The 27,800-nt window shown below is 42.5% G+C and overlaps 9 protein-coding genes across 9 annotated transcripts; 4 read left to right on the plus strand and 5 right to left on the minus strand.

Moving 5' to 3' along the window:
• Window positions 1-1,290: 1,290 nt before the first annotated feature.
• Window positions 1,291-2,566, minus strand: LOC149403639 (Homeodomain-like superfamily protein). Its single transcript, XM_089608173.1, has 2 exons — window positions 1,804-2,566; window positions 1,291-1,737 (listed from the first exon to the last, which is right to left on the minus strand). Exons 1-2 carry the CDS (start codon window positions 2,306-2,308, stop codon window positions 1,469-1,471), a joined length of 774 nt encoding a protein of 257 aa, XP_089464299.1. The 5' UTR covers window positions 2,309-2,566; the 3' UTR covers window positions 1,291-1,468.
• Window positions 2,567-4,578: 2,012 nt separating this feature from the next.
• On the minus strand, window positions 4,579-7,960 carry LOC149403640 (histone-lysine N-methyltransferase, H3 lysine-9 specific SUVH4-like). The gene is made up of 13 exons (XM_089609115.1): window positions 7,504-7,960; window positions 7,374-7,431; window positions 7,208-7,302; window positions 6,774-6,971; window positions 6,609-6,707; window positions 6,434-6,532; window positions 6,232-6,281; window positions 6,048-6,136; window positions 5,779-5,938; window positions 5,417-5,522; window positions 5,159-5,347; window positions 4,848-5,078; window positions 4,579-4,777 (listed from the first exon to the last, which is right to left on the minus strand). Exons 1-13 carry the CDS (start codon window positions 7,687-7,689, stop codon window positions 4,664-4,666), a joined length of 1,674 nt encoding a protein of 557 aa, XP_089465241.1. The 5' UTR covers window positions 7,690-7,960; the 3' UTR covers window positions 4,579-4,663.
• A 1,451-nt stretch (window positions 7,961-9,411) lies between these two features.
• On the plus strand, window positions 9,412-11,092 carry LOC149403641 (uncharacterized). The gene is made up of 2 exons (XM_089609117.1): window positions 9,412-9,822; window positions 10,194-11,092. Exons 1-2 carry the CDS (start codon window positions 9,795-9,797, stop codon window positions 10,781-10,783), a joined length of 618 nt encoding a protein of 205 aa, XP_089465243.1. The 5' UTR covers window positions 9,412-9,794; the 3' UTR covers window positions 10,784-11,092.
• A 1,940-nt stretch (window positions 11,093-13,032) lies between these two features.
• Window positions 13,033-14,034, plus strand: LOC149403642 (integral membrane family protein). Its single transcript, XM_089609116.1, has 2 exons — window positions 13,033-13,673; window positions 13,752-14,034. Exons 1-2 carry the CDS (start codon window positions 13,092-13,094, stop codon window positions 13,959-13,961), a joined length of 792 nt encoding a protein of 263 aa, XP_089465242.1. The 5' UTR covers window positions 13,033-13,091; the 3' UTR covers window positions 13,962-14,034.
• Window positions 13,980-17,182, minus strand: LOC149403643 (E3 ubiquitin-protein ligase ORTHRUS 2-like). The gene is made up of 7 exons (XM_089609113.1): window positions 16,565-17,182; window positions 15,694-16,452; window positions 15,562-15,623; window positions 15,378-15,480; window positions 15,169-15,313; window positions 14,867-15,084; window positions 13,980-14,794 (listed from the first exon to the last, which is right to left on the minus strand). The coding sequence occupies exons 1-7, from the start codon at window positions 16,988-16,990 to the stop codon at window positions 14,246-14,248; spliced, it is 2,262 nt and encodes a 753-aa protein (XP_089465239.1). The 5' UTR covers window positions 16,991-17,182; the 3' UTR covers window positions 13,980-14,245.
• Window positions 17,183-19,360: 2,178 nt separating this feature from the next.
• LOC149403644 (uncharacterized) lies at window positions 19,361-20,797 on the minus strand. The gene is made up of 2 exons (XM_089608212.1): window positions 19,979-20,797; window positions 19,361-19,900 (listed from the first exon to the last, which is right to left on the minus strand). Exons 1-2 carry the CDS (start codon window positions 20,304-20,306, stop codon window positions 19,530-19,532), a joined length of 699 nt encoding a protein of 232 aa, XP_089464338.1. The 5' UTR covers window positions 20,307-20,797; the 3' UTR covers window positions 19,361-19,529.
• A 995-nt stretch (window positions 20,798-21,792) lies between these two features.
• TRA2 (Aldolase-type TIM barrel family protein) lies at window positions 21,793-24,095 on the plus strand. Its single transcript, XM_089608942.1, has 7 exons — window positions 21,793-22,192; window positions 22,265-22,436; window positions 22,513-22,562; window positions 22,649-22,949; window positions 23,036-23,224; window positions 23,327-23,509; window positions 23,598-24,095. The coding sequence occupies exons 1-7, from the start codon at window positions 22,020-22,022 to the stop codon at window positions 23,841-23,843; spliced, it is 1,314 nt and encodes a 437-aa protein (XP_089465068.1). The 5' UTR covers window positions 21,793-22,019; the 3' UTR covers window positions 23,844-24,095.
• Window positions 24,096-24,700: 605 nt separating this feature from the next.
• Window positions 24,701-26,958, plus strand: LOC149403646 (Major facilitator superfamily protein). The gene is made up of 4 exons (XM_089608941.1): window positions 24,701-24,917; window positions 25,028-25,245; window positions 25,313-25,893; window positions 25,964-26,958. Exons 1-4 carry the CDS (start codon window positions 24,701-24,703, stop codon window positions 26,802-26,804), a joined length of 1,857 nt encoding a protein of 618 aa, XP_089465067.1. The 3' UTR covers window positions 26,805-26,958.
• On the minus strand, window positions 26,918-27,788 carry LOC149403647 (uncharacterized protein At4g14100-like). Its single transcript, XM_089608943.1, has 2 exons — window positions 27,243-27,788; window positions 26,918-27,171 (listed from the first exon to the last, which is right to left on the minus strand). The coding sequence occupies exons 1-2, from the start codon at window positions 27,709-27,711 to the stop codon at window positions 27,029-27,031; spliced, it is 612 nt and encodes a 203-aa protein (XP_089465069.1). The 5' UTR covers window positions 27,712-27,788; the 3' UTR covers window positions 26,918-27,028.
• Between the last annotated feature and the right edge of the window lie 12 nt (window positions 27,789-27,800).

The raw sequence follows: 27,800 nt of genomic DNA on the forward strand, positions 1-27,800 counted from the left end.
TTCATTTAAAACGATAAATTATAGATTTTAATAAATTATTATTAATCGTAGTAGCTAAATAAAAAAAATCATCTTCTTCTGTCAACAATTAAAAAATTTAGGATTTATAGTTTAATAAGATATCATCAATACATATCGATTTTATAGTTTTTATAAATAGAAGATATTAATTATTAGAAACAAGTAAATATAACAGCTAACCTTTAAACAAATTAAGGAATAACTTATATATATATATATATATATATATATATATATATATATATATATAGATCTCTAAAAATTATATTTAGAGGGTTTTACAATACATATTAATTGAGTTTTATGTATGATAATTTATTTAGTTATTTTATAATTTACATGAAAACAAGAAAATTAGGTATGTTTATATTTTTCTTGAAAAAAATGATATTGATAAGATGCTTAAGAATTGCGAATATGAATACATTTTATATCGTTTAAATAGTTGTTACTGAACGTAAATTATTTTATTTCCCGTTTGAATTGCTTTTTTCATGAAATTCTCAAACATTGATTTAAAATATCAGCATGAATGGCCTTAAAAATTTTCATTTTAAATGGAGACAATTTGAATGAAATTGCATGTTTAAATGCCGAGCCAAACAGACTCATAGACAACTTATAAGGTGTTCAATCATTTTAATTTATTCAAGTTTTCATTAATTTCTATTTTAGTATTTTTTTTCTTCTTTGTAGATTTATAAATAATGATAAATTTTATGTATATAACAGTGATTTAATAATAATGTGGAGTTCATTTTTCTTTATTGAGCGATGTGATGCATATATTAAAAGAGATCTCATTTTTTTATGTATAAATATTTATAAATAAGGGTGAATTATGCGTATATGATACTAATTTCATAATGAAGTTTTTTTTTTCTTCTTTATTAATCGAGATGATCATAAACATCACATATGTTTATATCAATTTGAGTTTGTTATATGTAGTAATATCATATTACGTATAATATATAAAGTAGAGGAAGGGGGACACTCACAAAACACTGTTCAATTAACAGTGTTTTGTAATTATTATTTTTAAAATAGTAAATTGAACTTTAAATATAAGTAGTGTTCATTTGTATCGGTTTTTTTTTTATCAGAAAGATAAAAATGTCTCTAAAAAAATTTTAAATACATTTTTTTTCAAATTTAAATATTTTTGGACATACCTTTATATATTTATTCCTCTAAACAAAAATATATAACTTATTCGGCAACGCACAATATATATTGCTTGTATAAATATAAAATATAAGATACATGTTATGTTAGCTCTAACAATATATGCATTTAAGAATATATATGTTACTTCTCTTTCTTTATTGCATGGTGACAATGTATATATGATTTAATAAATGATATTTATTTGATGGGGGAATAATAAGAGGAAGAATATTATAGGGGATGATGATGAGTTAGTGTGGGCCTAAAAGAAGGAGAGCTAGAGCTTGTCGGATATGCGGAGAAGAGTGTCGGCGAGCTTATTGAGAACGGAAAGGAGAGAGCTGGACTGGGCTTGCGACGCTTCCAAATGGGCCTTTTGGGCCTCTAAATGGGCCGTTAGAGCATTTGAGTTCCTCTCCAGCACATCCACCACTCTCCTCCTCTCACTCCCACTCTCTCCCTCCTCCTCCTCCTCCTCCTCCGCCGTTCGCTTCCGTTTTCCCTTTCCCCGCTCTTCCGCCGCCGGAGAATCAGCGCCACCGCCAGCTGGCAGTCAGACGAACAGCTGAGCAAATGAAAAAGGGAATGCGATGGAGGGAGCAGATGAGCTACCTGGGAGCACTACCGACGAGGGCTGGGCTTCGACTCTTTCGTCTTCCTTCTCGAAGTCGGAGAATATTCCTTCGTCGGCGCCGCCTCTGCGGCTGTCGAACACCAAGAGAGGGGGCTCCGCCGCCGCCGTCGGAGGGCCGTCCATGATGTCGAAGACTTCCTTGTCGAAGAAGCCTGGAAGCTTCCGCTCGCGGCGGAGGTCGTTGCGCATGGACCAGAACGAGTCGCCGCATTCCTTGATCTTCTTGAAGTCGCCGGAGAGGTTGCTCCACCGCTTCCGGCACTGCACCGGCCCTCTGTTCACGCCGTGCCGGCGGCAGTACGACGACACCGACGCCCACTTCGGCTCCACCGTCTCCGTCGCCGTCCGCACGCGCCGCACCTTGCTCTCCGCCACGCGCTTCCCCTGAATCAGCACCAGAATCTCCTGCCGCGTCCACCGTGGCAGCCGAGGTGTCCGCCCTCCCTCCTCGCCGCCGTTCGCCGGCTCGCCCTCCGACGCCATCCCGTTACGCCGTTTTCGACTGAATAAAAAAAAAAAAAAAAAGAACGATAATAACAAGTCCTGTCCTAAATCCTAATGACGATAATAATTTAAGAAATGCAAAGGAAAAACAAAATAATGAGATATGATTTTTTTTGCAACAAGGAAAGTCATTGACCCTTCCCTTCTTAACCACCCCTTAATTATTATAATTAGTAATAGTAATATGATTTTATGCCTCTTTATCACATATAATTAATTCAGGAGGCTAGGGACCAAGGGTCATTCATTCGTCCGTATCTTACCAAATCTATTCGATTTTAATTACCATTTTATAAAAATGCTTTTTACTTTTAGGCTAGGGAGGGAAGGGATACACTAAAATTTGGTCCTATATACCCCTCTATCATTTTCCTTTTTTGGACACAATTTGTTCTTAAATGCGTTTTGTGATCATTCTTCATTTGTCTCTCTCCCTTGATCCTATACAATTCACGGAATATTATTGCTCAAATAAAAAACATTTCAAGTTTTCATTTTGTAATTAGAAAAGGGAAAAGAAGAAAGAGAGTAAAACAATGGGACGGTACCCTAACCCTACCAGCACTAATAATACTTATAAGCAAGAACAAATCACTTGGAATCAATGGTCTTAATGTCCTACTTAATCGCTAATTGTTGTGCTTATGGATGGCGATGGATGGTCCCTCCATTATTAAAGCCACCCCTTTTTCTATGAGGCTACGTACCACTACCCTTCCTACTGGCCATACATCACCATCCAAATTAAAAAAAAGAGATTTGCTTAAAAGATTTAATCACCCCGCATAATCATAAATTAAAGATGATAATACAAGCCTTACAAAATAGGTTTTGGAAGCGCATGAGCTCATATGAGTCATGGGAAAGGGTTTGGGACCATTTGGGATTGGGACTGCTCACATAAGGCTTGTGATTTTTAAGCCTATCAAAGGTTTATGCCCTTATCTTCAATCTAATCTAATCCCACCATTACCCTTTTTTATGATCCACATAATTAGCCTTTTTGTTATTTACAATAATGTCACCCATTCTTACATTTTTATCTTATTATGAAATATTCAATTAGTTAAATCGTATTTTAATTGCACTTCTGGTGGGTCAACAATATGAACCCTGTAGATCTAATATACAATATAGGTCTAAGATGATTCAAAACTTTGTCCTCTAGATGATTCAATGTAGATCTGATATACATTTCTCCAAATATTACGTTTTCATTTATTTTCATTTTACATAAACGCAATCCACCTCTGTAGCTCCAGGACTGGGCTTGGTTTTATGCATCATCCATGTCCTCAGCAAGATAGAGATAGACCTAATAAACATAAAAACGTCTCGTTTTCAATGCTAATTACTGTTAGTAATTAAATGTGTTATCATTTTCAATTCCCATACCCTACGTAATCAGCTTATATATATATTCAGACATTGAGTAAAGAACACGTAATCCCTCTGTGTTTGTACGTAAACTTCCTCTCCTTACGTGACTCTACCAAAATGTATCAATCAGAAGAGCAACCAAAAATAGGAAACAATTAGAATGTATCGTTAGTCCTGAAACTCATCAATGCACTGTCTTCTTTTATTACACGAGACAAAAAATATCAAATTATTGCGCTTGCACTTCATTGTGTATCATATCTTTATGAAAGAAAATAATTAAATTATTGCTTTCAGTACTTTCGACTTCGTTGTTTATGAAAAATAAACGTCTTAAATTGTTATCCCTGTGCGTGTATATAAGTTGAAAACTGACTTCTATGGCGGAACATGATGTGAAGCACAATCTTTATTTATTTTATACAAACAGTTTTGAAACCAAAAGTAGAAGAGGTAATGAAATATAAAGAATCTACAATTACGGGCATAGTAGTAATTTCACTGTTGTTTATATGTAAATCTTAACTTTAAGGGGTCCATATTCAAAAGAGAAATCAGCATTTGGTAGGATGTCCAACTCCACCGGGATTACGTGATAATATTGTTCATCATCGTACAAATATAAAATTGGGAATTAGGTAGTAATAAGACACACAATCACTGCTCAAAATTAATTTGATTGATTATTTTTTTCCTTCTAACAATTAATTATTGGTTGTTGATAAGAAAAATAAATTCTAAAGCTTTATCAAGAAGGCAATCATTTTTTTTTTTTGGAAGAATCAAGAAGGCTAGTCATCAAATTAGATGTTTTAGGGGTCATTTCATAGAATTTTACCGGCATCTTCATAAAATGATTGTGTAATATCTTCTTTTTTTCCTGATTAAGCCATCATTAATGAATGTCACGTTGCTCGGAATACGATGATGTCGGTGTTTTTTTGAAAAATGAAGCTAGTACAATCGCCTTCTACAGCAAGTGGCACCACAAAAGCATGCCAACTTCTTAATCTTTCCATCAGAACCAACGACGCTGTCGAGTTCATAGCCATAGTCGTATGTGAGCTCCTGCGAACACGAAGTAGTAATGCATAAACAACTATTCAGCCACAAAAATGGCAATGGCGAGAGGGTTCACCTGATGGGGAACTATGTTGTCTGCGGCGAAAAGCACTATTCGAGCCAGCCTGAGGTCTCTGTGAGAGCTCATGACACACTGAACAAACAGGTTTGGCTCGCAGCTGTGATTTATGAACCTCGTAATGTTTCCCTTTGACCCGGCATCGACACAATACTCCGCTCCGCTTTCCGTGCTTCTCTTCACCGCACAATGCCGCTTCCTCGGCAGACTCACACCCCCAAATCGTCTCTGCATTTAAAAAAAACAAAATAAAAACCAATATGATGATGCAAAATGAGACGCGCACAGAGATGTTACGGCAAGTGTACCTCTCGGCTCCCGATCCCGTTAATCGTTTGCAAGCAGTCGATTTCAAAGATGAACTCGTTCTCAGTCGCGGTTTCTAGTTCATCTTCATCGCTCTTCCTAAGCACTCCGATGTATTCACACACGGGCGCGCCTGAAGGGATATAGTCCCACGACCGAACGCCCCAACCTTTATCCAAAGTCCGATACACCTGTTCACAACAATCATTCCAAATTTTGTCAACCTATTCAGTGCGAGCAGATAGTGATAATCACATTACCTCAAGCCGGTATTTTAGTCCCTGCTGCGATACACGGTTTATGCAATCACTTCCACAGCCACAGTTTGGTCCGCATTCAAAAACAACATCCTTGGGTTCAATCAATCTAGGTCAAACAGGGAAATATAACATGAGATCAAGACAAATGAGCTTAACTTCAATTTTTCCTGTGTCAGCATTGTTGAAGTACTCTGCCATAGCAATATCGAACAATTGTTTCACAAGATTGGAAGGAAATTCACAAGATGATTTCATTCATTGTTTCGTTTCTGGAACAGCGTATAGAAATCGTTTTTTACAATTGAAATTATCAACACAATTCAATATGGCTCTGGTTCACACCCATTGGTAGAAGCACTAACCTACCGCCGTTTTGAATAACATAAGGAAATTCGGAGCAATTAAGCTTGGCACAAGAGCAAGCCTCAGGATCCGTACATCTGTCTTTGCATTTACATCCACGAGCATTCGCTGGGATCTTAATGCTGCGTGAGATTTCAATAGAGGTTATGTACGTAAATCCTGCAAAAAAAAGAAAAAAGAAAAAAAAGAAGAAGAGAGGCTACAATCAATCAGAATAGAAACAAGAGCATAAGTGTTAAGACTTATGTCATTGCTATTTAGGTCTCACCTTCTGGTGCTACAGGTGGGTTGTCAACTTCATTTGTAACGGGGATCTGTATACTTTCTTTTCCATTACTAATGTCCTCGCTCACAAGCCTTACAAAACAAAAGAAAGCAATTATAAAAAACTTCAATCAAGATTAATAAGTGCAAACGCACTGCCAATGAAGCTCAGCTCATGTATTTCATACCCAACTATTTCCGAGCGAGCACTAGAGCTGGATGCACGGGCAGAACGGACCTAGAAGACATGTCAAGGGTCTCATTATAAGACGGGATGACACATTTTACAAAAGAAGCACCAGATTATATGTGCAAGTCAAAGCAATGCTCATAGAGCTTAGTTATTCTGATCCCTTAAAACACACACACACACACACGAAAAGTAAGGACCTTGTTCGAGAGCAAGCTAGGTTGTCCAGGAGATCGCTTTAAGCGGAATTTGAAAACATTGAAACCAGAAGCACCCTTTTCTTTCCAATAATCAACAACCTAGAAGAGAGAATAATGTATATAAGTAGTTGGCAAGGTCAGTGAAGAAATCAGGGCAGTGAATAGAAGAGGGGACCTGGTACAAGCCATCAAAGGTGTAAACTTTTTCGGTGTAGCTATTGGCACATTTATGCCCGCGAATAACCCTGACAGGCGTGTCGTGCTTTATGCTATTCTGCGCGCACACCAAAGACATTCATACATGAAACTGATGTGAAAGAGAGGTTAGCAAAGGAGAGACCTTTAGAGCCAAGTTAGCGTCGGTCATGAGTTGGTCTTGGATTTGAAACTTGGTAGCAAAGAGGCCGTCCGCGGCTTGACCCTTGAACACGATTTCTTCGGGACCATCGTCGTCTTCGTCGTCTTCGCCGTTGCCACACAACACGATCGCCACCGCCAGAGGGAGACTATACGGATGGATCACCGCGCTCCCCTTCTTCTGCACGCACAAAACTTTGATGATAAGTATCCAAACAAACTAGTTACGTATAGTATAGATCGGGAATCAAGTAGCTACTAGTTACTATATAACTAGAACGAGAGAGTTAACTTTTGACCTATCTATCTCATTCCTCCCTAGTCTTACTTGTCATAAAAACAAAAAACAAGGACAATGAGGGTTGTTTCTCGCTCTTTCGTGATCAAGCGCAACATTGTGGAGTTTGGATTGAATACCTTGGCGAGGTAGTCCACCGGGGACAACCAGTTGGAGTGCATTCCGGCGGCCACCATCTCTGCCCTGGAGAAGAACTGGAATCCAACCTCCATTCCTGCGCACCCACTTTCCAATCATACAAATAACATAAAACAATGAATGCATTGCGTGCCATCGAATTCGAACCTGGAATCGAGCCCACGATCTTTCCCTGCTCAACGATCTTCTTCGTCTTCGTTTTCGTCTGCCAATTACCACATCGATTATGATCACGCATTATACATAATATATACTTGAATGTGCGTGGAATACTTGCCTCGTCCTCGTGCTTTTGCCACAGAGCGTCTCTCGCTCGCCGGAGGAACTCGATTCCGTGGCGCTGGATCAGAGGGGAAGACGGAACCAGCCACCTGTAATGCTGCTCCGATTCCGACACTGCTTCGCTCTTCTTCGGCCGCCGCCGATGGCTATTGCCGTCGGAAGTACTCCGTCTCCGCCGCATCGGAGCGGGCTTAGGGTTTTGAATTGGAGGGCGTGGAGCGGGAACCACACCTCTTCTTCCCCCAACCTACAACTCACTCTGCACTTTTTATTTATTACTTACCAACTAATAATGCTTCACCTACATCTCAGTAATAATCGGCATGTTTGACTGCTTTCTCTTTTACCCACTCGAATATTTACAAATAATAAAATCACATACAATATTATAAGGAGATTGACCACTAAAATGTGCTAGTTTCCTTTTTCTCTATAACCAAAAAAATAATATCACTATTTAATTGGAACAGAAAATATTTGTAACCATAATATTGCCTCATTTAATTTTTAAACATAATTAATTTATGTCCAACAAAATACTTCTCTCACCCTAAGCATCTAGCTTCAGCGACACTACCTCCTATTATAATCTGAATTTAAAATCTTCTATAAAATGAAACTCTAATTAAAGATTTTTTTTAACGATGTCAAAACACATTGAATATTCAAATTCAGATTACATATGCTAATATTTTGCATAAATATTTAAGTATGTATGCGACCAACCAATAATTCTCGTTAAAGACAATGAGTTTTTCTAGAGTATGTGATTCGTCGTGATGACTCAAGTGATTTTTTGGCAAAGTTATCGCGACAAACCACTGAAAGAAGGCCAATCTGAACAGCATGCCCATGAACTCGAGTAGGAAAAAAAAAAGATATTGATCAATTAATAATGTTCTCACTATATATAGCAGTTTTCGACATGTTAAAACAATACAATTTTTTCGTACACGAACAAATTTGTCACGCGATATTACATTCTCATTATAGCATACTAGGAGAATATTATTGATGACAAATACTGTTCCCAAGAATATTATATATATATATTAATTAAAATTTTCACATACATGTCTTTGTCAATGCTCACCGCCCATTTTCATCTTTTTGAATTATTGATCTCACATACATGCACTGATCACTGCCTTCTTTCTTTTATGTATCGTTGGTTACATACAATTGACCAAAGAGAGAGAGAGAGAGAGAGAGAGAGAGAGAGAGAGAGAGATCACATATTTATATGCCACCAAACTAGATTATGATCATCATTCTCGCTCTTAATATATTTAAATATCATATATAACTTTGGTAAAGAAATCTATGCATATTTCATATATATGACGAACTACATACACATTGGACTTGTTTTACACGTAGTTTTCTTCCTGCATTTTACCACTGTATATGTGTGTGTATTACTAAGATTGTTAACATTTTATACCCCAAATAATCAAACCACATTCATCATATATATGCATTGCATAGATGGTGAATTATGAATAGTCAATAATAATGCGGGCTTTTATACTTGATTACAAAATATATATTATATGTATGCCGAATGTTTTATAAATGAGAATTCGTAACCCTAAAATAAATATATTATTAATATATATCACACCAAAATGTTGAAGTTTGTTGTGTCTTAATTATAGCGTGCAATTAAAATGTGTAGAAATCTCATTACGCTAGATTTAATAAGCAGAGTCCCTCAAAAAAAAAAAGATTTAATAAGCAGAGACACATGTTCAACTAGTTTATACTTTATTTGTAATTTAATAACTCAATCCCCAGTCAAAGATACACTCATTTTCTATTTATCATAAAATCAATATTAAAATAATAGAATATATACAAGTTTTAAATTTTTTGGGCTGATATTTAAAGTAGCATGTGTGTATATATATAGCAGCTATAGCTAGAGGCCTTAAAACACTGGAAGACCAAACCCTATTTTGCTTCCCTTTCCTTTGCTTTCCTTTCTAGAGAGAGAGAGAGAGAGAGAGTTGTTCGATCGGCGGTGGTGGGTAGCGTTGGATGTCTTAATCCTTTGACCTGCTAAAATAAAAGTAGGGCAAAACTAAATACATACATATATATATATATATGTGTGTATATATATAATCTAGCATAGGGATTAGGGAAGGGAGTGAGAAGAAGGCAGAAAGTGTTTATTTGATATAAGCAAAGGTGGATCCGCGGAGGCATGGAAAGTGGGAAGCGCCGTCAGAGAAAGAGAGATCGCCACCGTCGGAAGATCCTCCTTCTCATCACTCCGATCTGATGGTGCAACAACCTCCACCCATGGAAGGTACGTTTTTTAAATGCTCCAACACCATCATTTGATAGATCCCTCATTCATTTGATATCTTATTGGACTTGAAGTGAAGAATTAAAATTTCAAATTAAAATGGCACTCTCTTTTTTTTTTTTTTTACCCCCAAAATCAGTCTCCATTCGTTGTATGATACGTACATAAACAGACAAACTATTAAGTAAAGGCATATATAAAATATAAAAAAAGTCAAGTCAAAGTGTAGATGAGGAGTTCCGTGAGTTTGTGTCTCACGACCAGCATTGTATATAGATGGATATGTTTGACCTTATCTCATTTGCCGGTAATAATTGTCCTCATGGCCTTGCGTAGCATGTAATATAAAATGGGGATATAATGGTGTGTAGGAGCAGGGAATAATAATAATAATAATAATAATAATGATGGGAATGAGACGACGATGAGGCGACACTACAGAGGAGTGCGACAACGGCCGTGGGGGAAGTGGGCGGCGGAGATCAGAGACCCGAAGAAGGCAGCTCGTGTGTGGCTCGGCACTTTCGACACGGCCGAGGGCGCCGCCATCGCTTACGACAACGCCGCCCTCAAGTTCAAAGGCAGCAAAGCCAAGCTCAACTTTCCCGAGAGGCTACTCCCCGCCGCCACCCAATCATCATCGCATCCAGCGCCACCTGTCCCTCCGCCACCTGGCCATTACTACGACAACAACAACATGGCCGATATCTACCACTACGCCCAACTCCTCGCCGCCAACGACTCCGACTTCATCAATTACTCACCACCGATTATGCCACCATCCAATAATATCACTCCTCCTCCTCTTCCTCCGCCTCCTAGTGATGGCCGTGATATCAATACTCAGCAGCTCTTCAATCAGTATCAGCAACAATATTACTTCTCATCGACATCATCATCGTCGTCGTCTTCGTCTCCTCATGATTACCAATCCTACTACCCACCACCACCATCGACGTGATCTTCATATCATGGAAACCCTTTTGTGTCTGTCTTTTTTACTTGTTTTCTACTTACGTTTATGTATATCTATCTGTATCAGTACCGTTTCATGTATTCAACATCTTGGACACCACCCCACGCAACCACCGAGCTCGTTTAATTAACTTTATTCATCCCTATCTTATATATGTATTACTCGACTGCAAAGCAAACTAGCATAAATATTGGATTTTGTTTTCCGTTCACGAAACCATTTGTATGCTTACGTGACCAACTATCATTTGAGTATCTATATATGCACCTTGAATGTTCTCCTGTTTAATCCTTATTACATCTTAGTTTTATATTTATTTATGAGATATGTGTGTATGTCCATATACCGCGTACCTTATGACACGAGAGAAAGGGATGCAAACAACTCTATTTGGTTACCGTACGTGCAAGAGCGAGAAGATCACTAGGACAAAATAAAGTTTTAGACACAACAAAAATCGCGTCTAAAACTCTTAAAGTCGCGTTTAAAGTACGTACCAACAGAGTCGCGTCTGAAATTTCATCAGATATGATAGCAAACGTGAGTATATGCCCGAATTTAGACCACCTGAAATTCTTTCGCGCAGTGACGGGTAAGGAAATAGACGCGACTTGTCGCATCCATTGAGTTTCCCGCTATTTGGCAGCAGCGCATTAGACGCGATTTGTCGCGTCTCTTCATCGTCTCGCCAAACACCGTGACTTACACACACACATAGAGAGAGAGAGAGAGAGGAATGATAGACAATCACTGAAAACACTCGGCGGAGGCGAAGAGGCGGTCGATTTCAGAGAAATCGAGCGTAGAAGATAATCAGAGAAGAGATTTCATAGTGAGGGAGAAAAGAAATTTGGGGGATTTAGCTATATCTAATATTAACCTAATAGAGACGAAGTCGAGTCTATTTTCTTTTAATTCTACAGACGCGACTCAGACTCGGCTAGTCGCGTCTGTTTCTCAATTCTATTTATTCCACTGAAAAAATAGATGCAAATTTTCCTCTTTTATTTTGTCAAATTTCATATAGACGCGACTTTAGTAAATGGATGCAATTTGTCGCGTTAATAGTCAATTGAATTTATAAACAAAAAGCGGGACAAATTTTGCGATCAAAATTTTAGAAACTTTTTTATTAAGACGTCTATATAGAATATGTATTCATGTTGTGTTTCAAAAGAAAAAGGAGAGCGTCAAGGATTTTGCTGAAATTTGCACTTACTTAGTGGAATCATATCAAGCCTAAAATCTCTCGCCTAAAAGACAAGGAATCACGTCTGAAATCTTATATCCATCTTTATCTTAATAAGGACATCAAAATCGTAAACTTATATGTATCAAAACTGATAATGGCGAGCTGTCTCTTCAAGGATAAAAGAGGAATATCTTGATGGAAGTTATTTGGAATCTTGCCTCTATATATACTTTCTCGCAAACAATACATTTTGATATGTTTAAGATAGCATACACACGGATAGCATTAGGTTGCGGCGGAAAACTAAAACGGCTAGATGGACCCGGTTTAGTAACTAGTCATATGCTATATATATAAGCTAAAAAGTCGATCTAAATGAAATATGATGTCGGTACGTGACAATAAATTGTTAAATAACAAAAAGAAAAAGAGGAAATATAGAAAGTTCATCATAAACTTTTGGATTTATCGAAACGTACGCTGTTGTTGCGTAATGATACGAGGGGGAACAATCAAAAGTTTGAGCGCGTGTTAATTTAGTTTGATATCATCATAATTCATAATAATATTGGGTGCAACTAGAAAAAAGCGTACTTGTTATTTAGCAATTAGCATGTGTGTTTGGGCGTCATGCATGTAAATAATTATTATACTAAAGAAAAGTGAGAAAGCGAAGTTAATTGAGAGTTAAGGTTATAAAAGAAGGCGTAGTTTTGAATTCAAGTATTTTTTTATGAGATATTGAGAAAAAAAGAGCAGAAGATGAAGACGAACATGCATGCCTGACTTGTAGTGGGCCCACCAAAATGCTTTCCACGTTTTGTCAATATTTGCGGCTTCTTTTCCATTCACACGCCTTTTCTTATCTTCTCTAGTACTCGCTGATGATGGTCAAATAAAAATAAATAAATAAAAGAAAACGCACGCGTGGTTTTCTTTTTTGGGTTGCCATCTATTTGGATCAAAGTGGGCCACAGCCCAAGTAGTAAGACAGGCCCAAACCCAAAAGAGACGACCCAGATGGCGTAGAAAGAAAAGACAAAAATAGAAAAAACGAATGGCAATAGTCTAGTTAGACTTGAAGGAAAAAGATTCAGTGAAATGGCAGCTTCGAGAGTGTTGTTCGCGAACGTGGCTGCGAGTCCACCGTGGCCAGTGGGCGGCGGAGGAGGAAGAAGAAGAAGAGGCAGGGTTCAATTTGAGGTGAAAGCGAAGGCGGCGGGAGATAGTGGGAGCTACCAGGGTGTGTACGGCGAATGGAGGGTGGAAGAGTCGGACGTGAAGGAGGTGCTGCTTTACAGGGCAGGCCTGGTCAGCGCCGCCGCGTCGCTGGTGGCGGGGTGCTTCTGGGAGGGCGGCGAGGACGTGGCGTACGCCGTGGGGAGCTTTGGGCTGGGAGCGTCTCTGCTGCTGATCCACATCTACGTGACGCCCATCAAGCGCGCTCTCCAGGCCCTCTGGTGCCTGGGCGCCGCCGGCTCGGTGCTGACGTACGCCGCCCTGGCCGCCCCCGCCGGAGAGGGGCTGGTCCGCTACGTGCTGGACCACCCTTCCGCGGTGTGGCTGGTGGGCCCGCTCTTCGCCTCCCTCACCGGCCTCGTCTTCAAGGAAGGCCTCTGCTACGGCAAGCTTGAAGCCGCCCTCCTCACCTTCCTCATTCCCACGCTCCTCCTCGGCCACCTCGTAACCCCACTTCTCTCTCTCTCTTTTCCCTTTCCTGTCTTTTCTTCATTCATATTCTGTGTTCCTTGATTCTCCCAGTCCGGCGTCATGGACGACTCTTTCAAGCTCATCTTGCTTCGGGCCTCGCTGGTGCTTCTCGTGGTGTTCGCCGGAAGGAAGTTCTCGCAGCCCATCAAGGACGACATCGGCGACAAGTCCGTCTTCATCTTCAACGCCCTTCCTCAAGACGAGAAGAAGGCCCTCATTCGCAAGCTCGAGGAGCAGAGCAGCAACCAGAATATTGATTAGATGAACTAGCAACACAAGTCTGTAAAGTAACACATATATAAAATATTTCTTTGCTTGGTTTCAACTTTCTCAAGTAGAGCGCCATGAGTTACATTCTTAGCTTCTCCCGGATCAACCACTAATCGTCCAACTAAACATGATCCTTAATTAGGCTTCTGTCTATAAGACGACAGACTGCCAACCAAAATGGGGAAACTGAACAAAACTACTTCAAAAATAAACTAGTGTTTTTATAAAATAAAAAAAAAAAAGGGAAAATTGAAAATAAGGCCCCCCCGTGAAGGTCATTGGGCTTTGGCCCTCTTGCCCCGAGTCATTGCACCGACTGTTCCCGATGGTGAAGTCTCCGCCGCCTTCTTTCGCTTCTGGTTCTGTCTTCCTTTGCTCTCCTTTGGCGACTTCTCATCCACCGGTTTCGGCACATCTCCGTCAACTTCTGCGTCAGCTTTCAAACCACCATCTTCATCCACGGGTTTCATTTCCTCTTTGCCAGCTCTCTTTGCACCTGATTTGGTACTGCTTTTCGGTGTAGCGGCTTCCTGAACATCAACTTCTGTATCGGCTTTGGCTTCTTCTTCCACGGGTTTCGTTTCATCTTTGCTAGCTCTCTTCACAGCTGATTTGGTATTGCTTTTCGGTGTAGCAGCTTCCTGAACATCAACGTCTGTATCAGCTTTGGCTTCTTCCTCTGCTTTTGTAGGTTCATCCAGAATTTCTTGGCCCTCCTCGTTATCTTCGTCACTCACTTCAGCCTCTTGCTTTGCATCATCTACATTGTCGTCGTCTTCACTTTGCTTCAGGGTTTCTATGACATTCATCAGCTCTCGATTGACCTGTCATCCCAATACAAACAAATTGATCGTCAAGCCCGATGCAAGCAAGCAGGGTAAATTTAGTAGAGATACCTGTGGATTCTGGAGAAACTCGGCAATGTCGATAGAGCAAGAAGGGCATTTCATGATATTCTTCTGAGCGCGCAGGGTTCTTCTGCCTTCACAATTCCGCTGTTTCAATAGGCTTTGGCCGGCAAACACTTGGTCAAGACAAGCCTTGCAAAAGTTATGAGCGCACGGGGTCGTGATGGGCAGGCTCATAACTTGGCGACAGATGTTGCAGCTAAACTCTGCAAATTCCATCATTTTTGTTTTTGTCACTAATCAAGGCAAAGTAAATATTACCCAGAGTCTTGAAAAAAAGAGGTCCATACCTTTCAAAAGCCGCTCTCTGGCAGATATAGTTTGTGCACGGCGTCTTTTGATCACAACCGAGCCATCTTCTTCAATGTGTTCGGTTTGAACTGGCTTCATGCTATTTGGTGGAGCTTTCTTCCAACACCAGCACTCTTTTTCCTCCTGCCCATAATTGTTCGGTGAAAATCTTATCAAATCAAAACTACATGAGAGAGTATCGACATACATCGTAGTCCCAGTGAGGATCGGACTTTCTTTCAGTAACATCATGAGCGTTCTTCAGCTCCTTAATGACAGGGAGCGGCCTTGGGCGGTCGCCGTGGTCATCGCTGTTACACATAGCAGACAGTCAGAGAGTGAGTCGCATTGTAAAGAAGACAAGATGAGAATGTGAGAAAGAGGTGACTAACGCTGTCCACGGGGCTGGTTCGTTGTCGCATCTGACAAACAGATATCGGCACATCTTGAAGCCCTGCATTTCATAAAATCAATCAGGAAAGAGAGAGAGCAGATTGTGAAGAGCAGCGTGGCTCGGGATATACCTGTTTGCCCTCTTTGCGCCAGCATTTCTCGATTCTGTAACAGCCGTCGTATCGGACGCCAGTCTCGGGGGCATAGGCGGAGCGCTTCTCCTTGTGGGAGCGGACGACGCGGACGGGGTAGCCTTTGAGGCAGCTGAGGCGCAGGGCTTGGTTGAGCTTCTCGAACTTCTGGTCGAAGGAGTGGGTGTTGTTGGTGCGCTTGTTGCCGCTGAGGTCTCTGCCGCCGCTGCCGGTGTAGAGGAACCAGTCGCCGTGGTCCTCGTCGTCCTCGTAGCCCCCCGAGAGGGCCACCGACTGGGACCCCACCTTGGACTGCCCCGCGATGCCGGCCACGTGGGGGAAGTGGGCCCCCCACTGGCGGCACTCGAGGCGGTCCGCCCAGGACTCCCCCACGAGGACGCCCTGGCCGCGCGTGGGGTCGTAGTCCCCCGCGATGGGCCCGAAGTGGTCCGACGGGATGGTGACGAAGATCTTGCCGCTGCAGGCGTTGGCCTTGCCGCTCTTCTTGGCGCGCTCCGTGGTGAAGCACGTGTCGGGGCGGTTCTGGTTGTGCACAAAGTGGTACGCCTTGGGCTGCCCCGAGTGGGAGCTGGCCTTGGCCGCCCGAGCCGCCCGGATCGCAAACACCAGAGCCGAGTTGATGCGCGGGTTCGTCGCCACCTTCGCAGGGATGGCGCTCCGGCAGTTTGCGCAGCTGCGCTTCCCCTGACCCGTCCACTTCTCGAAGCATTTCAGGCAGAAGTTGTGGCCGCACGGAGTCTGCAACACCGTCATTATGAACTACTGGTTATCATTCAATTTCACATACAACAAATAAACAAGACAGATAAGATATGTGAAATTGTATGTGCCGAGAGAAGGGGTTACATACGGTGACGGGCTTCTCGGGGAGCTGCATGCAGATGGAGCAGTTGAGGGTTGTGCCGATGAGATCCAGAAGATCGTTCTTGTGGGACGACGACGACGCGACGGTTTCTTTGTCCTTGTCGGGGGTCTTGGACAGGAGCTGCTGGCGGCGGCGGGCCTTCTCGGCGTCGGAGAGGGAGGAGTCGGCCTGGATGGCGCGGACGGCGGTGACCAGGTCGGAGGACGGCACGGCGGAGGAGGAGACATCGGGGGAGGCGCAGTCGGGGCACACCCAGCTTGCCACGTCACCCATGGTGGCGGGGCGGGAGGAGGAGGAGAGGCAGGAGTTGTGCCACGGAGTGGCGCACGTGTAGCACGTGAGAGTCTCCTCCGCCGTCGGAGTAATCTTGCACGACATGCACACGCCGTCGCCGTCGCAGGGGAGCTCCATTGTCGTTGACTGCTCAGATCTCTCGAACCCCTTTCTTTCTTTCGTATGCCGATTTTGGAAAGATTTAATTTGAAAACAACGATTCCAATACTAATACCCTCTCTTCTTCCTTCCTGGGCGCCATTTTGAAATTTCTCTCTCTCTTTTGGGATTTCGTTTTCCCTCTTTTTTGGGATTATTTCTCATTAATATTATAGTTTATTATTTCCCGGTGGGTGTGGGCCACACACACTTCTCCACTCACCTCTTCCCTCAATCAACCTTTCGAATTCTTTCTTTTTGTTTCTCCTTATTAAAATCCTTATTATTATTACTCATTATTTACATTCCAAAAATATTAATTATCTCTATTTTGCCTCAATAATACATAATTACGTATTCTAATATTAAATATATTCTAAGATTACGTATGTGAAACATAAAGTCTATTAGTTTTTTATTTCTATATAAAAAAGTCGTATCACTTCAAAGGTTTAATTAAAATATGTAAAGACTCAAATTTCACTTAGAGACGCGTAAAAAAAAATAATGTTTAGAATCGGTTCGAAGTAAAATGTACCTAACACGTACATCGTGAGCAAAGAGTCGGAAATGATTGCACAATATAACGTTAGAAGAGTCAATCATCAAATTAAGGCAATCGACATCGTAGTAAATCATAATGGTTCCCGCCTTTTTTACATATAAATTAAATCTTTTGATAATATAATTGGATTTTTTTTTTAGTAGTAACATATTGCGATCATGTTCTTTCAAAGGAAATATACAATGTAATCAATCGCAAGGTAAATCAATTATAGAAAAACGAATCTATAATAAATTTATATATTTATCCATCTAAACATAAATTCCCATATGACAAACTTCATAGGCATATTTATGATGTCATGACCATCTTATGAATGTTTTCGACTAGATATGTTAAAGATTTTATACATAATTACAACTCGTCCTAGCTATTGGACAAGACTGAAAAAACTATTTCCGATGACCCAAATTTTCAACACTTCCAAAAGCGGAATTTTTTTTTTTCAATTAAGGTAAGAACTTCTGTGCTATCGAAAGTGGTAATTTCCAATATCATAAAAGCTTCATCGGAAATCAAAGAAAAACAGAGAAAAAAAAACCTTAAGATACTAATAATGGCAGACTGAATATGAGCCATCGGATTTTACATCCAACGGCACAAAACAAACCAGCGGAAACCATTTCTTTTGTATGCGTCAACTACCATTACTGACATGTGTCGGAATTCTTCCTGTCACTTCTGCGGGCACGGAAAACGACCATTTTCGTGAGACAATTTGAGCAAACCGAAGTCCTTCCTCCCACTATCTTCAGTGCCGATAGCCAAGATGAATTACAACTATTGTCTCATTTTACATCGTAATTTTAACTATGTTATAAAATGACGTATATAAAACATACATTTTTCAAGTTCTTATTTATTTTTCTATATCGGAAGCCGTATCATTGATACTGAGAGTTTTATTGCAAGGACTCAAGTATTGATTCAATTAGCAAAATATTACTAAAACACGTAAAAATAAATCGAAAACGTAGATGAAGTAATTAACATCTTATTAAGGCGTCGTACAAAACCTAAATAATCCAAAATTTACGTACATACTACATACACATTTATTTATTTTTAAAAGGATTAGTAGATCTTTGTAATTATAACACTTGATTAACTAATAACTATTCAATCTTAATAATATTATTAAAGTAAATAAAATATCTCAAATTTTTTTTTTCAATTCACGATATGATACCGAAAGAAATACAAAAAAACTATGTTTATCCCCGAACATCTAGTTTGGGTGGCACTACCTCCTGCATGCGAGGTCTCCTATTGCATGATGACATGAGTTCAATCATCCGAGAGAACAATTCGTCTCCATTATTTAATCTTTACAATATTTTTTTTTGTAATATGAGAAAAATTGTTCTGTGTACGTATGAATGAAAAATATATATAAAAAACAGAAACAAAAACTATTTTAAAATGGATACAAATGATTTCGAATGATCAACATTTTCAATGTTAAACATTGAGCTTCAGCATTGCTTCGTCCACGACATGAATTAAGCCATTACATTTGTAGTTGTAATGACTTAGTAGAATGTATTTTTTTTTTTTCCCGGGGTGGAGATTATAGCTCAATACAAGAAGGTTTGATACTCTGTTGCAAGTGGAAATTATTTATTTAGTACTTAATAAAACCGCAATTCATAGACAAAATCAAACTTTTTAAACGAAGTCTGGCTGTTTCATTTACCATATATAGTTGAAATAAAAAGAGGGAATAAATTACATTAGAAAAATGAAAGCGACTCCCTTTTTTTTTTAATCCTTGGAACGTGTGCTTAGAGCAAATTTGTTTAGTCATTCAACATTTGATCATCTCCCCATTGTACAGCTCTACCATAATCCTCTTTAAAAGTAAAACACACAGGGGATGATGGGAGAATGGCGAAGATAAGATATGTATATAAATAATAATAATAAAAAATGTGATTAATTTGGAAAAAAAGGTTAAGAGTTTTGAATGGGGACTAAAGAGAGTTGTCCCCCGTAAATGTCGGGGAGTTGCGAAATGTCAATGTCTTGAAGGAGAGTAGAAGCGAGCTTGGCGTTGTCGACAAAAACGATCTTCTTTTTGGAGTTGGCGTCGACGAAAGGGTACACCATATTCCAGGCGGCCATGAAGATGGGAGGGACGTGGACCATGAAGAGCTTCCCCAGCCTCTCGGGATAGCAATCTTGCAGAATGGAGAGAGCGCCCAGATATCCGCGAATGTCTGAGTTCGAGTACCCCCACCCTCCCACGTCCGCTATGGATATGAACTTCTCGTGCCCGCTCGGCATTCGCGCGCATATCTTGTCCAGAGTGTACACCACAAACCCTGCATTTCCAATCGAATCCAGTGAATAATATGTATGCGTAAACGTAGGTAATAATTACCAAGTTAATCAGTAGTTACGCTTGAAGTCTTGGAGATTGCCCTGCTTGTGCCGGCCACCAAAGACGAGCACGATGGGGCGGCCGGTCTTGTCGAGGCCTTGCATGAACAACTTGTTGTGTGCCAGGTCAGCAGCTATCTCGTCCTCCGACACGAACCCGCGCGGCACGAAAGAGCGCCTCCAACGCCACCACTTGACCACCATGGCGGAGGCCTTGCGCACGTCCATGTCGCGAGCGCGGAGAAACCGAAGAAGCGTCGCGTCGTCCAAATCCTGAGCCTTGGCCTCTCTCTCTTCTCTCATCACCGTCTCCCTCACCGCCTCTATCTTGCTCTTCTCTTCCTCCATCGAATCCAACTTCAGATCAGATCTCTCTCTCTCTCTGTTGCTTTAATAAGGCTGAACTACCAGCCAACCATATTCCTCATCCCCCAAACTCATACCACGAATTTCCAATTCTCATTTATTATTTCTGCTCAGATCTATCTACGCACTACTCGTCCTTGATGCCAAAAAGTCACACACTAACCCTCAACTATAAAAAGACATGTCGTCCTCTAAGCATCAACTATAAAAGCAAAACGACATCACACCACGTCGTCTATAATAAAAAAATAGATTTTTTTGGCTTTTCACTTGAGGCATTTTGGTCCTTAAACTTTTTTTAGAAGCACAATCATCCAACCTCTTACAATTTGGCAAAATTAGTCATTCCGTCTGTTTATTTCACATTCTCATGTGCCTTGAACATGTGGGCTGAATTGTAAGAAAAATTAAAAATCCGATATTTCATAAATTTTTAAAGTCTTATTGTTCCTTTTTTTTTTTTTTTTTTTTGAAGAAACTCACTATGAGTATGAAGTTGCTCAAAATTCAAATATAACATGATTCCATGTGATTTAGAATTAATTAATTTGAATCAAAATATAATCCCAAAAAAATAAGGTTCAATATTTTTTCTTCAGATTTGTTAAGACTTTATGTTTGATTCTTAGAGGAAAAAAAAATCAAAATGGTTGTTCAAACTTCAAAGAGGAAATAGCAGTGGACACCATTGCAAAGCTTGGATTCTCACCATCCCTCGTTTCCCACTCCATCAAGCGTGTATTCTCTGAGTGTCATTTATCTCTTCTTCTTTTTCTTCTTTTCTTCACTCTTAACACTAGAGAAAAAAAAAAACCTCAAATTTATCAAGCCCCACCATGCCGCTCGATCCGTCGCAGATTGTCGATGCCTATGTTCGAGTAATCGGCAGCGAAGTCTGGGACGTGAGCTCTCTCGCACCGTATACCTCTCAGTCTCTCGCCGAAGAAGATCGGAGAAGACATCACAAAAGAGACCCCGAAGGACTTACACGGCCTGAGAATCGACCTAGCATAAGAACAGAATGGAGATTTTTGGCTTTATTTATGGAACGATCAAATTTTAAATTTTTTTATTACAAATCAGCCCATGCACGCAAAGAACGTGAGAATTCTGTGAAATAAACTAACGGAAGGACAACTTTTGCCAAATAATAGAAGGTTGAGGATGAATTTGCTTCCAGAAAAAATTTAGGGACTAAAATGCCTCAAGTGAAAAAAGTTAGGGATCATTTAAGCCAAAAATTTAAAAAAATAAACCTATCAACCAAACACATGCACGCTTGTCTATAGAGCCGCCTATCTTATAATAAAATCTCTATTAAATTAATTTTCAACTATACAGTAGAGGTCAGACTAAAGCAAGCTTATCAAAATATCAAATATATATTCCTAATTATTATATAACCACCAACCAAGTTTCATCACGTACCTACCACCCGTTTCGTCCACCAAATACTTCTGCTTTTTTCCTTTGGTTAGCAGTCTTAAGACTTAAGAATAGATTAAGACAAACAAATATGATGATAATAATAGTATTATAAGGGAAGACATTGGTAATAGTATCACGAATGGGTAAATAAATATTTTGTATAGATTGCATCGCCTTCGTCCATTCTCAATTAGCTGTTTTTACTAACTATTACCAACCAAGCCAAAAAACCAAAAACCCCAATTCGTGTTTCTCCTCTTCTCAACAATGGCTTCAATGGCAACTCCAAGCCCCGCCACGTCATCTTCAACCCTGTTCAGGGCCAGATCTCCTCGCTTGCTCATCGGCGCTGTCTCCAGAGTCCACATCAAACCTTCTTCTTCTTCTTCTCTGAAGAAGCTGTCGCTTCCTATGAACTCCTCGCTCAGGCCATCGTTGCTGTAAGAAACCTCTCTTCAACCTTCTCATCCTTTCAAGACTCGCTTAATTAATCCATGCATACCATGTCGCAGCGTTCGATGCTCGCAAAGCTCGGGAAATGGAAGCGCAGGGAAGCGAACGACGCTGCACGATCTGTACGAGAAACAAGGACAGAGTCCGTGGTACGACAATCTCTGCCGACCCGTCACCGATCTGATTCCTCTCATCTCCCACGGCGTCAGAGGCGTCACCAGCAACCCTGCGGTAATCAATCACGTACATCACCCCAAACATCATAACTTGGATCATTTATCTAACTATGTGTAATCTCCTATTCCAGATCTTCCAGAAAGCCATATCGTCGTCCAACGCCTACAACGACCAGTTCAGGTACCATCGGAGGCTTTTCTTTTAGGTTTGAGTTTGCTCTTCGGAGAAGTGCTCTGTGATTGTGTTTACGTATTTGTTGTGTGCAGAGAATTGGTAGAATCTGGGAAAGACGTGGATTCGGTGTATTGGGAGCTGGTGGTGAAGGACATCCAAGACGCGTGCAAGCTGTTTGAGGGAATCTACGACGAAACGGACGGTGCGGACGGTTACGTCTCCGTAGAAGTGTCTCCCAAACTGGCGGATGAGACGGACGGCACCGTCGAGGCTGCCAAATGGCTTCACAAAGTGGTGGACCGCCCCAATGTCTACATCAAGATTCCGGCCACGGCTCCGTGCATCCCCTCCATTCAGAGAGTCATTTCCCTCGGAATAAGCGTCAACGTCACTGTAAGCTACAAGCTCATACTGAACATCAAATGTATGTATGTATGTGTGTGTGTGTGTGTGTTTAACCTCATCGACTGGATGTGCAGCTCATATTCTCTCTTGCGAGATACGAAGCGGTGATAGACGCGTATTTGGACGGCCTCGAGGCTTCCGGTCTCGACGACCTCTCGAGAGTCACCAGCGTGGCTTCCTTCTTTGTGAGTCGCGTAGACACTCTCATCGACAGCCTGCTCGAGAAGATCGGAACCCCGGAGGCCCTCAACCTCCGAGGAAAGGTAGTGTACTGTATGCTTTTTTTTTTTTTTTTATTTATTATTTGTAATAATAATAAAACTAGTGGGATGGAAGCTAATTGGTTTGGTTTGCAATGGGTTTAGGCAGCGGTGGCACAAGCGGCGTTGGCGTACAAGCTTTACCAGAAGAAGTTTTCAGGGCCGAGATGGGAGGCTCTGGTGAAGAAGGGCGCGAAGAAGCAGAGGTTGCTGTGGGCCTCAACCAGTGTCAAGAACCCTGCTTACCCCGACACGCTATATGTTGCTCCTCTCATTGGTCCCGATACCGTGAGTTCGATAATTGTCGTCTCTTTGCGTTGTTCCATAGCATAACACACGACACGACGTTAATGTGGCAAGCCGGGTGTGTGTACAGGTGTCCACGATGCCGGACCAAGCTCTGCAGGCGTTCATGGACCACGGAGCGGTTTCGAGGACGATAGACTCGAACGTGTCGGAGGCCGAGGGCATTTACAGTGCTCTCGAGAAGCTGGGGATCGACTGGACCGCCGTCGGGACTCAACTCGAGGACGAAGGAGTGGACTCCTTCAAGAAGGCCTTTGACAGCCTTCTCGACACACTGCAAGAGAAGGCCAACTCCCTCAAACTGGCTGCCATGTGATTCCCTCAACTGAGAGGATGAGTTTTGAGTTCAATAACAAAGCTGGTGGCTTTTGTAATTACCTGGTGCTACTGGTGTAAACATCTTCTTCCAGCTCTTTCATGCTTTTCCGTGTTATCAATTATGTTTTCCTTTTATTTTATAAAGCCGTAACTGTAATGGATTTGAGGAGCTTCATAGCTTCCTCTTTTTCGTTGGTGATGTGAAATTATGAGTATGATATGACAATATAGGTATTGAAATTTACGGCCAGATGGATAGAAGAGGATAACGTTGTGACTAGTGAGTGGTTAATATCAAGTCAACAATGCTTAAAATGGACTAAATCTGAAATAAATTTTTTTTTCAGCCCTAAATTGTTGAGGATTTAATAAGTAGTCCTGTTTTTTTATGGCAGTATTGAGTACGACCCATTCCTACAACTGACAACCAGCCCTGCATGTTCACACACGCTAATCGCACCGACATAACCCTTTTCAATGTCCATTTTGTTCATATGAGTTGGTTGCAGAAGAGCAGCCCATAGAGTACCAGAGTCAATCGAGTAGTGTATATATAATATAGTTGAATGGAATTCGCAATAATGAATGTGATCATGACAGTGGAGTGAGACTAATGAGTGATTCAAAGAGGAGTGCCGTTTGGGTTTGGGTTGGGTTCAGAAGCAGCCTATATATATATCCTTTCATTAAATGCTGTGTAACTCTCACTCCTATTCTTAATAAATGAATCTTGACGTGTTAGTGGGATCAACCTCATTAACTCTCTCCTGCCTCAACTATACAATACACCCCAACGCATAACCTCTCAAATCCTTCTGCAACTGTTCGTATGAAACTTACCGAATTGTGGCAAGAATGGACAGCAGAGAGATCAAGTCACCGGAGGCAAGAGGGATTCGTAGTAGCAGCGTTCAGAGGAAGAAGCTGGAGGTGTTCTTCATGGAGTCAGACGACAGGCGAACCGCTTTCGGGCGCGGTTACACCGGAGGAACCACTCCTGTCGATCTCCGCGGCAAACCCATCTCTGATCTTTCAACCACCGGCGGTTGGATCGCCGCCTTCTTCATTTTCGGTACTTTACGCACTCTCTTCTTCACTTTCTGTATGCACACTATAACTGTTGTCTTTTCTCTTCTCTAACTTGCCTTCATTTCTGTTCTTTCTTTCTTCCTTTCTTTCCAGGAAATGAAGTGGCAGAGAGAATGGCTTATTTCGGCCTCTCTGTGAACATGGTTGCTTTCATGTTTTACGTCATGCACATGCCCTTTTCTAGCTCAGCGAACGCCGTCAACAACTTCTTAGGAATATCACAAGCTTCGTCTGTGATAGGAGGCTTTATAGCCGACGCGTATCTCGGCCGCTATTGGACGATTGCAATCTTCACTACAATCTATCTGGTGGTAAGAGATTCAGCACCGTTGTTAATAATAATACTGTGACACACTTAATTCTGGTACCGAAAAACAGGGGTTGATAGGGATCACGTTATGTGCTTCGGTGGATGCGTTGATGCCGAAGCAAGGGCAATGCGACCAGATATCGCTGCTGTTGGGAAGTTGCGAGCCGGCAAAGCAATGGCAGATGATGTATCTGTACACGGCGCTTTACATAACGGGGTTCGGGGCGGCGGGTATTAGGCCGTGCGTGTCGTCGTTCGGGGCGGACCAGTTTGAGGAGAGAAGCAAAGAGTACAAGTCAGAGCTGGACAGGTTCTTCAACTTCTTCTACCTGTCGGTGACGGTGGGGGCGATCGTCGCGTTCACGGCGGTGGTGTACATCCAGATACGGCTCGGGTGGGGGGCGGCGTTCGGGTCGCTGGCGGCGGCCATGGGAATCTCGAACTTGGTGTTCTTCGCGGGGACGCCCATGTACCGCCACAGGCTGCCCGGAGGCAGCCCCCTCACCAGGGTGGCTCAGGTCCTGGTGGCCGCCTTTCGCAAGAGAAACGCCTCTTTCTCCGGCAGCGACTTTGTCGGCTTGTACGAGGTCCCCGGCTCGCACTCCGCCATCAAGGGCAGCAGAAAGATCCCCCACACCGACCGTCTCAGGTACATCATTCAGTTTTCAATGCCGTCGAGAGAATGAAAAGCAAACTGGAATGTGTTTGTGTGTGTGTAGATGGTTGGACAAAGCGGCTCTGCGGCTGAAGGAGGAGGAGGAGGAGGGCAGTGGGTGGCGGCTGTGCACGGTGAGTCAGGTGGAGGAGGTGAAGATCCTTTGGAAGCTGATTCCGATTGCGGCGAGCACGATCATGCTCAGCGTGCTGCTGACGGAGTATCTGACGCTGTCGGTGCAGCAGGCATACACCATGAACACCCACATCGGGCGCCTCAAGCTCCCCGTCACCTGCATGCCCGTCTTCCCGGGCCTCTCCATATTCCTCGTACTCTCACTCTACTACTCCACTTTTGTCCCTCTCTCGCGCCGCCTCACCGGCCATCCCCACGGCGCCTCCCAGCTCCAGAGGGTCGGGATCGGACTCGCCGTCTCCATCGTGTCGGCGGCCTGGGCCGGCGCCTTCGAAAGATATCGCAGGAACTACGCGGTGGAGCACGGCTACGAGTTTCTGTTCCTGAGCTCGATGCCGGAGCTGAGCGCGTACTGGCTGTTGATTCAGTACTGCCTCATCGGCATCGCGGAAGTCTTTTGCATCGTGGGGCTGCTGGAGTTCCTGTACGAGGAGGCCCCCGATGCGATGAAGAGCATAGGGTCGGCGTACGCGGCCGTGGCCGGAGGCTTGGGCTGCTTTGGGGCCACCATACTCAACACCATCATCAAGTCCGCCGCTGGGGAAGGCAACCCCTCGTGGCTATCCCAGAACATAAACACCGGCCGCTTCGATTACCTCTACTGGCTTCTCACGCTCCTCAGTCTCATCAATTTCTGCGCCTTCCTCTACTCGGCGCGTAACTACCAGTACAGGTCAAACTCGAAGATTGGATCCCCCATTCCCCATTAGAAAGATGTGTCGAATGTTATTACCATTGTAACTGTGGTTTGGTTGAACTCGGAAAAGCATACGATTATTATTGAATATGTATATTTAAGTTAGGAGGAATACGAGAGAAATGGTTGATGATCAAGTAGAGTGTTTTATTTATTTATGGATATCATTGAAGTGGGATTTCCAGTACTAGTAGCAAAAGCATGAAACAGCAAACACCATGAGGTGGGTGAACAGAATCAGATGGGTTTGAGGGCGGAGATGCGGTGGTGACGTGGCGTGAGATTGGCAGTGGAGTCGTGAAAGCAGTAAGGAGGGGCCTGCCAGGCGGCGTCGGGGAGGACGGCACCGACTTCGAAGGTCATGACATGGGCGTTCCGTCCTGCAACCAAATCAAAATCAAAATAAAAATGAAGGAAATGCAAAGGAATAGAAGGCATTGATTGAGATTACCGGTGTAGAACCGCCAGTGGACGGGCCTCTTGGTGGCCACGTCCTCGTAGTACCAGACGAAGTCGGCCTTCTCCCAGACGTTGCAGAGGAAGCCGTCGACGTGGCGCTGGCCCAGATAGGTGGCGCCGGAGAGCCAGTCGGGGGTGAGGATGCCGACCTCCAGCTGGGCGGAGGAGCAGGTGAGGTCGCCGTGGAGGGTGTAGAAGAAGGAGGTGCCGTTGTTCCACTCGAGGTCGTAGAGGACGGAGCCCAGCTGGTGGCGGATGATGTTGAAGTTGCGGCCGTTGGGCCAGTCGTACCACAGGTCTATGATCTGCAGAATGCCGCTGTAGTTCATCATCAGCACCGAGTGGAACTGCTCCGGCCACACCTCCGGCTCCGGCGCCGACTCACTCCATGCCACCGCCGTCAAGCCCAACAACACCAACACAACCACCTTCCACCACCACGCCCCTCTTCTACTATCCATCTCTCTCTCCCCCTTTCCTTATCTCTATGGTGTGTGTGGAAATCCTATAGTCGGCAACATAAAAAAACAAAATAAATATATCCTTATAA

The sequence above is a fragment of the Urtica dioica genome, chromosome 3 (assembly GCF_054948205.1).
Source record: "Urtica dioica subsp. dioica isolate 48M chromosome 3, U.dioica_male_clone48M_v1_H2, whole genome shotgun sequence".
Classification (NCBI taxonomy): domain Eukaryota; kingdom Viridiplantae; phylum Streptophyta; class Magnoliopsida; order Rosales; family Urticaceae; genus Urtica; species Urtica dioica.

Bases quoted from the DNA above. Each gene is read 5' to 3' on its own strand.
- LOC149403639 (XM_089608173.1), bottom strand. From the start codon at position 2,308: ATGGCGTCGGAGGGCGAGCCGGCGAACGGCGGCGAGGAGGGAGGGCGG. The intron at 1,738-1,803 runs GTAGCTCATCTG...TCTGACTGCCAG, and splicing joins CTCGTCGGTAGTGCTCCCAG to CTGGCGGTGGCGCTGATTCT.
- LOC149403642 (XM_089609116.1), top strand. From the start codon at position 13,092: ATGGCAGCTTCGAGAGTGTTGTTCGCGAACGTGGCTGCGAGTCCACCG. The intron at 13,674-13,751 runs GTAACCCCACTT...TGATTCTCCCAG, and splicing joins CGCTCCTCCTCGGCCACCTC to TCCGGCGTCATGGACGACTC.
- LOC149403646 (XM_089608941.1), top strand. From the start codon at position 24,701: ATGGACAGCAGAGAGATCAAGTCACCGGAGGCAAGAGGGATTCGTAGT. The intron at 24,918-25,027 runs GTACTTTACGCA...CTTTCTTTCCAG, and splicing joins CGCCGCCTTCTTCATTTTCG to GAAATGAAGTGGCAGAGAGA. The intron at 25,894-25,963 runs GTACATCATTCA...GTGTGTGTGTAG, and splicing joins CCCCACACCGACCGTCTCAG to ATGGTTGGACAAAGCGGCTC.
- LOC149403640 (XM_089609115.1), bottom strand. From the start codon at position 7,689: ATGCGGCGGAGACGGAGTACTTCCGACGGCAATAGCCATCGGCGGCGG. The intron at 6,282-6,433 runs GTCCTTACTTTT...CATGTCTTCTAG, and splicing joins CTAGCTTGCTCTCGAACAAG to GTCCGTTCTGCCCGTGCATC. The intron at 5,079-5,158 runs GTACACTTGCCG...TTTTAAATGCAG, and splicing joins ACGGGATCGGGAGCCGAGAG to AGACGATTTGGGGGTGTGAG.
- LOC149403641 (XM_089609117.1), top strand. From the start codon at position 9,795: ATGGTGCAACAACCTCCACCCATGGAAG. The intron at 9,823-10,193 runs GTACGTTTTTTA...AATGGTGTGTAG, and splicing joins ACAACCTCCACCCATGGAAG to GAGCAGGGAATAATAATAAT.
- LOC149403644 (XM_089608212.1), bottom strand. From the start codon at position 20,306: ATGGAGGAAGAGAAGAGCAAGATAGAGGCGGTGAGGGAGACGGTGATG. The intron at 19,901-19,978 runs GTAACTACTGAT...TTGGAAATGCAG, and splicing joins CAATCTCCAAGACTTCAAGC to GGTTTGTGGTGTACACTCTG.
- TRA2 (XM_089608942.1), top strand. From the start codon at position 22,020: ATGGCTTCAATGGCAACTCCAAGCCCCGCCACGTCATCTTCAACCCTG. The intron at 22,437-22,512 runs GTAATCAATCAC...CTCCTATTCCAG, and splicing joins GCGTCACCAGCAACCCTGCG to ATCTTCCAGAAAGCCATATC. The intron at 23,510-23,597 runs GTGAGTTCGATA...GTGTGTGTACAG, and splicing joins CTCTCATTGGTCCCGATACC to GTGTCCACGATGCCGGACCA.
- LOC149403643 (XM_089609113.1), bottom strand. From the start codon at position 16,990: ATGGAGCTCCCCTGCGACGGCGACGGCGTGTGCATGTCGTGCAAGATT. The intron at 16,453-16,564 runs GTATGTAACCCC...ACGGTGTTGCAG, and splicing joins TCCCCGAGAAGCCCGTCACC to ACTCCGTGCGGCCACAACTT. The intron at 15,624-15,693 runs GTATATCCCGAG...TATGAAATGCAG, and splicing joins GGCGCAAAGAGGGCAAACAG to GGCTTCAAGATGTGCCGATA.
- LOC149403647 (XM_089608943.1), bottom strand. From the start codon at position 27,711: ATGGATAGTAGAAGAGGGGCGTGGTGGTGGAAGGTGGTTGTGTTGGTG. The intron at 27,172-27,242 runs GTAATCTCAATC...ATTTGGTTGCAG, and splicing joins CCACTGGCGGTTCTACACCG to GACGGAACGCCCATGTCATG.